The sequence below is a fragment of the Camarhynchus parvulus genome, chromosome 3, assembly GCF_901933205.1.
Source record: "Camarhynchus parvulus chromosome 3, STF_HiC, whole genome shotgun sequence".
Taxonomy (NCBI): Eukaryota; Metazoa; Chordata; class Aves; order Passeriformes; family Thraupidae; genus Camarhynchus; species Camarhynchus parvulus.
In genome coordinates this window covers 17,864,915-17,877,460 of record NC_044573.1, presented here as the reverse complement: position 1 = coordinate 17,877,460, position 12,546 = coordinate 17,864,915, and the positions used below count along the sequence as shown (strand labels likewise).

At 47.8% G+C, this 12,546-nt stretch overlaps 1 protein-coding gene across 3 annotated transcripts in view; it reads right to left on the bottom strand.

Annotated features, from left to right (window-relative positions):
• DUSP10 (dual specificity phosphatase 10) overlaps nt 1-12,546 on the bottom strand; it is a 47,370-nt gene that overhangs the window by 14,703 nt on the left and 20,121 nt on the right. Inside the window, exons 1-2 of one of the 3 annotated variants that reach the window (XM_030946357.1) lie at nt 9,117-9,253; nt 6,734-7,579 (exon numbers count right to left, since the gene is read on the bottom strand). In XM_030946357.1, the coding sequence (XP_030802217.1) occupies nt 6,734-7,535 (802 nt within the window). In that variant the 5' untranslated portion in view covers nt 7,536-7,579; nt 9,117-9,253. Of the gene's footprint in view, nt 1-6,733; nt 7,580-8,469; nt 8,719-9,116; nt 9,254-12,546 lie in introns of those variants that run through there. The other 2 variants (XM_030946359.1, XM_030946358.1) reach the window with 2 other exon arrangements.

Here is a 12,546-nt window from a genome sequence, read left to right as displayed (position 1 = left end):
GGAGATCAGAAGCTTGTGCCTTTTCCTGACCTCTCTACTTTACTGGGAGCAGAGCATTCCTTTGAAAAGGAGGCAGTTCCCTCATCCAAGCAGAGAAACATGAAGATGAACCTGTATTTTAAAAAAAAAATACCCAGAGGCAAATCAGAGCCTAAAATTTGCAAAATTATGTGCAAAAATGCACTATCAAGGGAAGAGGATGCTCCTAAACCCATCTCCCACTTTCAACAGCAGGCAGCTGTGTTGTCCCAGGGCACCACTGTGACTGTGGATGGAGCCAGGGTCAAACACACAACACCAATGGCAACAAGAGAGATAAGCTCTGTGCAACAAATGGTGCAAAGGGCATTAAAAAAAAAACAAAAACAAAAAAAAAAACCCAAAAAACAAACCAACCAACCAGCCAAAAAACCCACAACAAAACAAAAAAACCCACATCCAAATCAGATTAAAATAACTTCTCTATGCCTCATGGCAAGTTTGTCGTGTTGGCTTAATCAGAGTTCCCCTGGCCACGAACCTGCCCTGCTATCTAGGCCCAGATTTATCCCTTTAGTCCAGTTCCTCCCTTTTTGTACCACATGGTGGACAGACTTGCTTCTCCATCTCTTCCCCTTTCCTTCCAGCACCCAAAATGCTGCTCCAAAGCTAGGTCAGAGACCACCTCCTGGTAGGACGCAGGTCCATGGGGAATCAACATCCTTCTAAGCAGCAGAAGACACACCAGAAACAACCTTCAGAGTGCTCCCAGATGTGAGGCTGCCTTCACCATAGACACTAATTGAAGCAAAGAGTTTCCTGTACTAAAAAGTCACAAGGTGTTTAAACAAAATGAAATAACAAAACCCCCAAGCTTCACTACTGAACCACAGAGCATTCATCAACACACTGTGCAGAGACCATGAGCACCCCTGAACTTTCCAGCAGCAAAAACACATCCCCTGAATCCCTCGTGCCTCCTGCCCACAGCAGTCCCCGTTCTGCCTCATCACAGGGTGTCCTGAGTGGCACTGCCAGGACTGGTGGCCAAACCCAAGAGTGCTAGTGCACATTTCAGCTTTCCCACAACCCTCAACAGTCAATGGATTAAGAGTAGGTGAAAAGCCTGCCAGAGGAAGCTGAAGCAAATGCAATGTTCAAGACAGCACCTTGATCCAATCTCCTCTCAACTGAACTCTTTGCAGCCTTTAGTTTTCCATGAGGCAGGGAAAGGTGGCATCCATGATATATATACACTGCTCTCCTTTAAGCCCCAGCTTATCAAACACCTTTATGATAACAACAAATTAACTTTTACAGAACAGAGGTGTTTAAAAAACTGCTACAGACTGATTCAGGTGAGAACTTAGACTCAAAGCTTCAGAAAAACAGCTGCTCACAGTAATTCAGGTCAGCCTTGTGATTTCTGTAGCCAGCACTCTCCCAAGCCCACCAGGGACTTCCCAACAAGGCCAAAGCACCACACAAAATCTCATCTCACACACAGAGAGACAAGGCATTAGGTTATCTTCAGATTACCATAATCTATTTATTTAAACAGCATGACTTGACAGCCCTGCAAGCTGATGCTGAATATTTGAGAGGTGTCTCCCTCCTGGCTAGCTGGTGAAATTGCAAAGCAGGGAAATGTTGAGATGTATGCATGCTGCTTATATTTACAGCATTTCTTCACTTTTGAGTTGTTTGCATAAATAACAACTCCTAACTATAATGGGGCTTTTCACAGAGTAAAAAGTCACAGCCTAAAGACAAGGGATGGGCCCCCACTTCAAATGCATCATAAAGCCAAGGCAATCTCACTAAAAACTTCTGTGCTCATAAGTGTAGTGAAAATTTGGCTGCTGCTTTGGAAGCAAATCACACATGGACAGGTCTAAAAAACATTTTTTTTTAAATAGCCCATCTGTATTAGTTAAGATCCAGACACCACTCAAACCTCAAACACAGCTACCCTTCCATCCCGAGCCTCTCAAAAAGGTTCTGTTCACCTCAAGAACAAAAAGCCAGAAGACAGACGAGCACACCATCCTAGAGAGATTTCAGCAGAGGAAATTCTCTGTCAGGGCAAGGGTAAGGGCAGCACATGAGGCATTCAGCTAATTATAATCCAACATCTACCTACCAGGAATATCATAGGGAATGTTACCCCAGTTTACACAGAACTGGAACCAGATTTTTCTTTACAAGCATCAGAGAGGTTTGCCTAATGTAACATTTTGGTTCTTAATTCTAAGGGTATAAGAAACTGGGGAGCAAAAGAGGTGGGGGGGAGTCTCCTTTCTATTCCTCCCTTTCCAAGGCACTGTCATTGCTCTCTTTCCAAAGACAGTTAAAACGTGATAGGCACCATGCAAGCCAGCACAGCAAACTCTCAGATGCCATAATTTCAGAGAAAAAGCCACATTTACCATTACTGTTGAATAGGCAAAGTGTAGAGGTACCTCTCCTCTGCAGAAGTATACCCTCAAAATATGTCAAAGACCCTGGTCTCCAGCCACACCATCATCCCAATTTAGCTATACGTAAAAGGTAATGACACATACAAACAATTTTCTAGTGTGATGGCCAAGAATATTATTTATTCCAGTAGAAAGATACTTTAAGCACCAGCAATCAGAGCCTGAACACTGAAGGTGAAATCTCAGCCCTGACAGAGCTAGCAGAAGCTCTTCCCCCAGTGAATGATAGGGCCAGCTCTCCTCTGCAGCACAGAGGGAACACATCTTATTTTTAAATGTTAAGTGACTCATTTGAAATGTCCTGTGTTTTTAAAACTACACATTTCCCTATTACAACCATGACCTAATACTTATTCAGTGGAGATCTCTGGTGGAAATAAGTGCCAGGCACATGTTTTGTTGGTCAGCTGGATTTGTTGACCATTACATCAAGTTTTACTTTCAAATACACTCGTGCAGTGTAATCCAATTAGGGTTTAAAGCAACACTGACACTGTTAAATTCTATAATTAATGAAAGTAATAATTAAGGTATTTGTACAAGCGACCAGGTCAGGTATTTCAAAGGCAGCTGATCACAGTATTTACATGAATGTAGGAGAATATAAAACAAATAATTATTCCTTTTGTAAGGAATAATTACTTGCTTACAAAGTCCCTCTGTAGTTGTTTCAACTTTGCTGATATGTGACTCTAGTGTGGTAAGAGATCTGAAACTATTCTTAGACCACGGCAGAAAGCATGAAGTGGTTTCTTGGCAGGTCTTACACTCCCCGCTATAACGAGAGCAAGTCACTTCATTTATTTCCCTGTCAGATGAGCAGAGAGAAGATTGAAAGGCAGAGCATAAATAAGCTCCTCAGACTGTGAACAAGAACAAAGAAACAACCAGGTTTTGTGGAGGAACAAGCTGGTTCCTCCCCATCTCCTTTGCAGAAGTCCAGCCATGAGTTTACAGTATATAGTGGGAATTAAAAAAAAAGCCAAATCATATTTTTCACCTCTGCTTTTAAATTCCTTGAAGTCAAACACAGCAGCCCTTACAAACTAAACACAAGACTTAACCAGGTTCACAAGGCTCCCACTGCTGGGTCTTGAGAGAAAAGGAAGAATGGCAGGATGGAGACAATGCCACTGGACCCTGGTCAGGGAGACAAAGGCAACTCCTCTTGTGTTAAAAGCTGCCAAGATTTGCTGGCATAGATGCTTCAATTTTTCATTTTATTTTCCTTTGTAGATCGAATTTAGCTTGTGAAAAGGAAAAAAAAACTGAACTCCAAGCCTAAATGTTTCAGTCATGGAAAACTAGTACTTTTCATCTGAATGCAAATGAATTTCCCACTTTCCATTTTGAGGTTCTAGTAGCAATCTTAAGCACACAAGCCCCCAAGACTCAAGGAAACTTTTTCTATGAGCTGAAGTGCTCAGGGAAGACAGAGATGCCTCACTGTTGGGTTTGCAGGAGGGAAAGGAGTACAGCCGTACCAAGGAGGGCCAGGGCTGCTGACCCAGCCTGGGGTCACAGCACCATGCTCTTCCCCTCCCCAGATTCAGCTTTGACATTGGCCTCAAGCAGAAGAGACACTGGGCTCATATCACTGCCCTCATCTCCATTCCAATGCCAAGAAAAAAAAAATTTAAAAAAAAGCATCCACAAAAAGTGAGGTTTTTAGTTTTCAGCAAACATGGAATACCATGGTCATGGGGTGTTGGGGGAAATATGACTTCTTCCTATTTTGTTTATAAACAGACTGAGCAGCAGCTTTAGCCAGGACAGCTCAGGCTGCTACGGCCCATGTAGCAGGACTACAAAATACAGGATTCTTATGGGTTTATTTTTTGTAAAAATAGACTATTTATGCCTGTCTCAAGTGTTGCTGTGCCTCGTGGCAAAAGAAATAAGCAAATCTTTCTTAAGAGCTTAAATCAAAATTATGCATGTGTTACATTTATGACCAAAAATGTTAAAGGAAGTAGCAAGAAGAGGCATGGATAGAAAGGGAGGAACTGAAGTCTTAAAATCTTCCATGCCACACTGTACACGAAACCCTCTGTTGTCACATCGCTAATTTATACATTGGTCTGCTACATTAAAAATAAACCACACCATCTCTTTTTAACTCCTGCCTAACAAGGCACAGTTACACATAGATACATTTATCTATAGATCACGGCCCGGCCTTGGAAAACAGCAGAGAGTTTCTGTGCTGCTTAAAAAGCCTGGGGCACCTCGAAGCCGCTCGCCTGCGGGGCCAGGCAGAGCTGTCAGGCAGAGCTGTAACCCAAGCCCCGGCTCGGCGATGGGAACGAGCCCGCGACGTGCCAGCGTGCCCCGAGAGCGGCAGCGGGGCCGCGGGCTGACGGGCAGCACCAAACATGGAGAAGGTGGCACCGCATCGGGGGGACGGAACTTGGACAGCCCGGCTAGCAACCAGTGTTTGCAAACACAACACGGGGGATCAGATGGGCCGGCAATAAATTAGGGCCAGGCAGCGGAGAGCGAGAGAACTCACTCAAAGTAACAGACCCAGGCAAAGAGGGTTCCCCGGCCACCCCCAATTTCGTTTTAGCGCCTGAACACAGGGATGGGGATGCGCTAGCTCCTGGGCGGCTGAAGCACGACGGAAAAAAAGCTACCTGTCAAGTGAAACTAAATAACGAGTGCTTCCAGCGCCACGCCCCCAGCTCAGAGAGTTTGCCGTAGCCTTCCAAAATGCTGCTTTATCCCATGCTCAACTCCATCTGACCTCAGCTGGAGCCCCACTTCAAAGAATGGGAGTGGAGTTGCGATGATGGCCCAACAGCTCAGCGCCGCCCAATTACTGCTCTGCAGCTTCATCTCAGCCATGATCTCATTCCAGGTACTGAAGAAGTACCACGCGATGTTCAGAGAAGCTACAGTGTTTTCAGAGAAACACAGAGAACACCTTCAGCACTCCACTTTTCTAAAGATAGGAAGGCTTGCGGACTACAACCACATTCCCAGCTGCAAAGGCTGTACAACAGAAGGATTACCACCAGAAAGGCACAACTCCAGTGGTAGCCTCACTCTGCCAAGTGCCTCATCTCCTTCTTCCACAGATGAAGGGCATCATCATGACCCCAGAGACTCAATAAAAGCATACTGGGATCCTGTAGCTAGTATCAAAACAAGCCCAGCATGACCACACTCTTACTAGGAGCAAGGGAACAGTTCAGCAATTTCAAACTTCCACAAGATACACACACAGAGGAGTATCTCACAGGATCCCTAGATCCTACAAAGCCATGAAACTCAGCTGAGGAAAAGAGATAAAGTACCAGCCCACTCCATTCTCCTGCCACACTGTGCAGGTTGGAAGTAGCAAGCTGCACAGAAAAATTAAGCAAATTAAATACATACAGTATGAGCTAAGCAGCATATCCTTCCATAGTTTCCCACTGCCACAGCCAGTCTCTGCCAACCATACCTCTGAATGGCATAAGCACCCAGGGGAAAGGAAATTTAATCTAGAGGACAGCATTGTTATAAATAGGATCTCGAGAATAAAGCTAAGTCTCCTTGGATGATGCCTTAATTGGTGGGGCTCATCTCCACCAGAGCATTAAGGGATAAACCAAATTCCATATTAAAACAGGAGCCTTTACAGCAAAGCCATATACATACATAAGCACTCATACACAGAAACACACTTTCAGATCACTCTATAAACAAATAATTTCCCCCTGTCCATTATTCTGACCCCGTATCACCAAAACTAGGCTTGATTGCTCAAGTTGTGCTGACTGGTCCATGATACAATGCCTCAGAAAAAGTGACCTCCCTCATCTTTCCTCCTCCCTCCTTCTACTCTCCCACTGTCCATCTCCAGCACCTATGAGTCCAGTTTTACATGGACTAAAATAAGGCTGCTAAGTAAAGGTCAGTCTGACAAACTAAAAGAGAAGTATCCCCTCCTGGACCTCTGCTCCTTGAGCTATAAATACTTAGAATAAGCACTGGGGGAAATTCTTTGTTTGCACAGACAGACACCAGGAAGCACATTTCCTCCTCGCACTTCTCACCCCTCCTGCTACTCAAGGACAACATCCAGAGAAAAGCAAGCATCTCTCTGCTACCAGCACCATGATTTGTCCATGGAAGGCATTTGCTTTGTCACTGGTGACTTGAGACACCCAGGCCTTACCAGAGATAAACAGATGCTTTCAAGGTGCAACCATCAGCAAGGCTAACAGCAGAGAGTACACACTGCAAAGCAAACCAACACACTGTGTCTGGGCAACAAGGAGGATTACCTTTTAGGACTAAGGGCTCCTTGCCTTCTCGCTTGAGTGACTCCAGCACTATGTGGAGTGGCTGGGAAGGCATCACCCTGCTTGGCTCATTGGTATTCTCATCATAAACTACAATTTCTTTGGAAAAGATTCTCTTGAAGGAGTCTTTGCCTTCCCGGCAGGAGATCAAGTCCAAGACTGTGATCTTGCCCTGCTGGAGCCTTCTCCGGCTGATCTTGTCAGAACAGTTAATGTGGACAGCGCCTTGAATGTGGCTCTTATTATACTCCATGAAGGGCCTGCAGTCAATAATGACAGGACCTTGGTTCTGTTGGTGGCTCTTGCTGCATTTGGTCATCTTCTTGGCCAGGTCATTGGGGTAGATGATTTTGATGCTGGCGAGTTGCTTGGTGCTGCCCGAGACGGGGCTCCCCACACCGCCCAGCGGGCTCAGGCTGCCGGCGTTCTCATTGCTGTTGACCATTTGGTTGGCAGGGCAGGCGGGGGAGGCTCCGGCGTGGGCGCTGCTGGTGCTCGCTTGAGTTTGGGCCTGAGTGTCCTTGTCGTACGTTGCCACAGTGCAGCAACTGGCACTGCTGCATCCACAACTCAGGGAGCGTGCAGAGCCGTTGGATGAGGGCATATACGTGAGATTAGCAGTCTTTAGGGACACAACAACTGCGCTGAGCAGACTGGAGTGGCTCTCACCAGCAGAAGAAGCAGATTCAAGGAAGCTGGAGTCTAAACACAGGTTGAGATCCTGAGGTCTCACTGGCCTCGAAAGTGCCACTACTACCCTGTCGTCTAAAGGAGATGGAGGCATGAGGAGGCTGAGCACTAGCAAGTTAAGAAGAACTCAAGATCACCCTGAAAAAGAAAAAGCAGAAGGGAAAGAAGAAAAAAGGTGATGAAAACAGATCATGAAATCACATAAACCAAGAGATCCAGCAACTTATTTTGCCAACACTCACTATCCCTACAACCCCTTCTGACAGTTACCAGCTCACAGTAGCTGCTAAAAAGCCTTTTCAGTGCTGCAGAGAATACTTCAGCTATCTGCATGTGCGCCCATAGCACGCAGAATCCACACGAGCAGCCTGGACTGTGCAGTGACACCGAGGAGAAGGCATTTAGCTACATGCAGACGGTACTGAGTTATTCCGAAACCCCAGGCTGCAAAGCTCACCACTGATAACGACAGAGGCACGTTCCCTTATCCCGTTGCTCACTGAAAAGGAAGCAGCTACTGGGCTGAGTCCACTACAGGGAGGAACGCGTAAGAGCTGAATAGCTGAATGTGTCAGAGGTGATATGCAACTTTTCCAGCATGCTGGAATAAAATTAACCTGTGAATAAATTTTCTGAGACAGTTACAAACTTGAACACATAAGGCTAAACAAAAAAATACCCAATAGAAAACAAAAATTTAGCTTCTGGAGATCCTTATAAGCGTGCACCTTGCACTTCCCTCCCCCTGTTAGAGGTGAATCCAATCCCAGTTAAGCCCTTAGCTCCAGGCTCGGGAAGTCTGCTGTTCTCCAGCAGTCCGTGAGGTAAATTCCCGCTCCCCACCACATTTCACAGCTTCTTCAAAAAGTGGTCCCCTCCGCCCTAGGCAAGGTCACTGCCTGCCCCACCTTTGCCTTCCCATTTGCTAAGACGCAGCACGCAGGATTTGAATCCCCCCCGTTTCTACTCGGCAGACAACGAAGACGACAGGAACAAAACACCCAAAGCCAGCCCTGACAGTGCGTCACCTTCACCAGCAACTTGGGGAGCAGCCGCAGCTCTCTCTGAAAAACCCATCCCAGCACCAACTTCACCAACTCCACCAAGACCCCGGAGCGGGGCGAGCACTCGCAGCTCCCGTTTGCCGCCCCGGCCGGGTCCGCACCGGGCCGGCTAGGAGATGTCCATCCCGAATAGGGGATGGCCGGGGGGCACTGCCACCTCCAGCAGCCACCGCTCTACGTAGCAAACCCGCGGGCACCACCGGAGCGCGGAAAGGTGCCGCGACCGGCCCGCCCGGGCACGGCGGAGGTGCCGCGGCTGGGCAGAAAGGGGCCAGCAGCGGCTCGCTCGAGAGGCTTTCCCAGCCCGTTCTTTTCCCAACCCTCCCCTCGCCCTATTTTAGGATAAGAACTAGGATAAGGGCGCCCCGAGCGCATTCGCCTGACGCAGTTAAAATTATTTAATAAACGAGGGAGACAACCCAATTACCCCAGCGAGGAGAGACAACGAAAGAGCCCAGGAGAAGAGAGAAGCTAAAGTTTTGCCCCCGATCGCAGGGAGCCGGGGCTACCGCCAATCGCGCGGCGGGCCGGGCCGGCGCTCCCCGCCGCGGCAGCCCTGGCGCGGGCTCCCGCAGCCGCGGCCCCCGCTCCGCGCCGTGCGCCGCACTCACCGGCGCGTCGCGCTCCGGCCCGGTGCGCGGAGGTGGCGGCGGCCGCCGCGGGAGGAGCCGCTGGTGCCGGTGCGTGTCGCGCCCGCTGCCCCGCGCGCCGCCCGCCCCGCGCTCCGCGCGCCGCCCGCACCATCCTCGTTACTTTCTCTTTTGCTACCGCGTAAATGTACGGCCCGGCGGGGGGGGGGCCCGCGCAGACGGGCGGCAGCGCTGACCAATCGAAGCGCGGGGGCCGGCCCAGAGGTGGGGCAGTTACGTCATCGGCAGCCAATGGGGAGGGCGCGGCGCCGGCCCCGAGCCCCGGGGCAGCCGCCGCTCCCCGCGGACGGGCGGGGGCGGCCCGCGCGCGCGCGCCCCGCGGCAGCGCCCCCGCAGGACGGGGAGCGCCCCGCGTTCGGCCGTGGCCGCGGCCCACGGGAACGGGGCAGCGGCACCAGCCACGGGGGCCAGGAGAGCATCAGCCCCGCTCCCAGAGTGCGGCGACAGCGGGCAGTGCTGCCCGTCCGCCCCAGCCCCGCCGCAAGAGGCTCGGCAGTGAACCCGAGAGGATGCTGTATAGATGCTTTTCCAAGCAATCCTTCCCTGTCAGAAACAAGCCCTCATGAGGTACTTGGGAGGAGGAAAACCCAGCAACAACATCTCCTCGTGGGTCAGTCCATCACGCATCAGTCCGCCAAGGCAGAGACAGGGAAAGTGGCATCTCCATCCTACCAGTCCTACTCTGACCATGGGAGCACTGGAGAGTTTCACCCACAGCCCAGCATGCAAACCCGCTGAGCTACAGGAGGAAGGTTGAAGTTGGAGCAGATAAGAAAAAGCCCGCACTAACTTCTTGGGAACAGTAGTTTCTTCACACAAAATCATTAAATCACAGGGAGGACAGGAGATGTGCCCTACACTGCCCGGAGACAGCCAGGCCTGGAGGTCCCTGCCTGCCTGACACCCAGATGGTCCGTGTTCCGGAAACTCAGATAGAACCCAGCTTTGGAACGTTGTCCAGTAAAATCCTGAATGTCCAGATTAGATTGGACTCTCCCAGTCCAGTCAGTGTAAAAAGGAAAGCAACACAGGCTGGAGGACAAGATTTTGAGGATAAGCATGAATCCCTTTCATCCTTTCTGTCAGAGGCTGACATGGGCAAAATAATGAGCTCTCACCCTTGTTACGTGAGCACTACAAGATGAGAATTGATTTTCAAGCCACATAGGTCAGCTCCTCACACACACTAGGAGAGTACCTGGCAGCAGCACAGAATTTCTGCGCCCCTTCCTTCCTCACTGTGCAATCTGTTTACACATTTCCTGGTTCAGCAACCACATCTCATCATGTCCAGTCCATCACATATCAATCCACCGAGTCAGTGACAGGGAAAGTGGCATATCCAGAGCAATGCATCCTCCCATGTCCTTCCTAACCATGGGGGTGACAAAGCATTTCACCAACTGGGAATGCCAACCAAGTTTCGAGCTACAGGAGGAAAGATGAAGTTAGAGCTGGTAAGAAGTTGTCAGCATGATAACATTGAATCAAAATTAGCCCCCAAAGATTTTGGGTCTGGGATGTATGCGGATAATTCATTTTTCAACTGGGATTTTCAAGCTGTAACTACCAATCCAACTGGGTCAATTGCAAAAAAAAATTAAAATATATATATATATATATAATGCAGTAATATCATCATCCAGCAACTCAGTTTAAAAAAAATTATGAAAACAGAGAGCAAGACTTTAGAAGCCCTGAATACTTGATTTTTTTAAAATTAATAATTCTGAGGTAAACAGCAAATCCTTTTTCTCACAGCCATTCTTTAAACAATCAGTTGCTTCTCCTTAATGTTCCTTGTAGGACAGCAACTCATCCAGCACAAACTGAGGCTTTTGGTTTCCACTGTTGTGATACCACAGCAGGGCACCAGTTCCCCTGCACACTAGGAAGGAAGGGGAAGTAGGGGAAGGCTCTCACTTGTAACAGCTTCACCTCCAACAATCTGCTTCTACTGAGAACAAATGTGGGGAAAGATTTCGAGCTATTAAGTCATAGAGTGACTTCACCCCACAATGACCGCAGTCTGGAGGTATTATGTTCTGAATAAAATATTCATAAAATATAAGTCCCCACACTACTCAGCAAAAATGCAAACCAGCCTGCTGCATGAACAGCTGCCCTCCCCAGTGAGGGAGCAAACAGCTTGATGGAGAAATGCATTCAGATTCCACAAGCACTGGCCAGTTCCCCAGAGGTGCCACTGTGAGACACCACTGGAGCATTTCCATGCTCTCTATTCCTCTTTGTCCGTGGCTTGCTGAGGTTGGCTCTGGGCTCACAGCAGAGCTGGGGTAGTTCATGCTTCCCTCAAAAACCTCCCTTTCAGGCCACACTTGCGCTTGCGGAAGGAGATCCCCATGGGCTTGTGTTCAGTTCACCACCTGAAATGGTGCCCTCCACCCAGGCAGCTGGAAACTGTGTTCCTATTTGTGCATCTCCCAAAGCTAGACATCTCCTAAGGCAAATATTTGCTAGAAAACACTTAGAGTCATTGATTTAGTAACCTTTAACTTTCTGACCAAACTTCTCAGTACAGTACTAACAATGTGCACCAAGATAATGTGACTTGCTTATGGAGGAGTTCTCACAGGAGAGCTGTGCAGAGGTTACTCATAGCAAGCAATGCTCCCTTCTGAAGGATACTCAGCCTTTGCCAAGTTTTCATACAATACAAAGAGAGGCCAAATGTTATTTTGTCTGATATTTTACCTTAACTTTTTATTTTTCTAAGAATGCTGACAGTAAGTTGCTATTCCACCCCAGTTTCAGAGGATTTCCTACATGGCTTTACTGACTTCATGCTTAATACATTTTATTAGCCTATGACATAAGCCTATGGCCTTTTTTCCTGCTCTCAGAAACCACAGCCCGCTGTGACTTTTTTTCTGAGCATATTCAATGAACAGCTTTCTAAATGCTTTTGCTCTCTGTAATTCAACATCCAAATCAGACAATACTTATCTATTCCCTAAAAACTAAACTTCTATTTTCTGAAAAGCACACAAAAATACTTACTATGAAATCTGACAGATCTTAGTTAAATTCCCACTTTCAGCAGTAGCAGCACATGGGATTTTGACATTTATTTTCCTCAAATGTTTTTGCCACCATGGTGCACTTGCTCAGACATTTGAAGAAAACCACAGGCAGACAAAGTGAAATCATCTCAGAATTGAAGCAAATCCTCACAAACTCTCACAGTATACTAATTGCATAAAATCCAATCAAACCTATTCAACCTCACAAAAAGGGTAAAAATTGCTAAAAGCACATGCTGAATATTTAACAGATGTGAAAAAGAAGCCATCACAATTCTTACCAACCCCTTAAGTGCTCTCAAACTCAACAGTTCCTTCTTATTGAAATATTTCTTGCACATCAACCA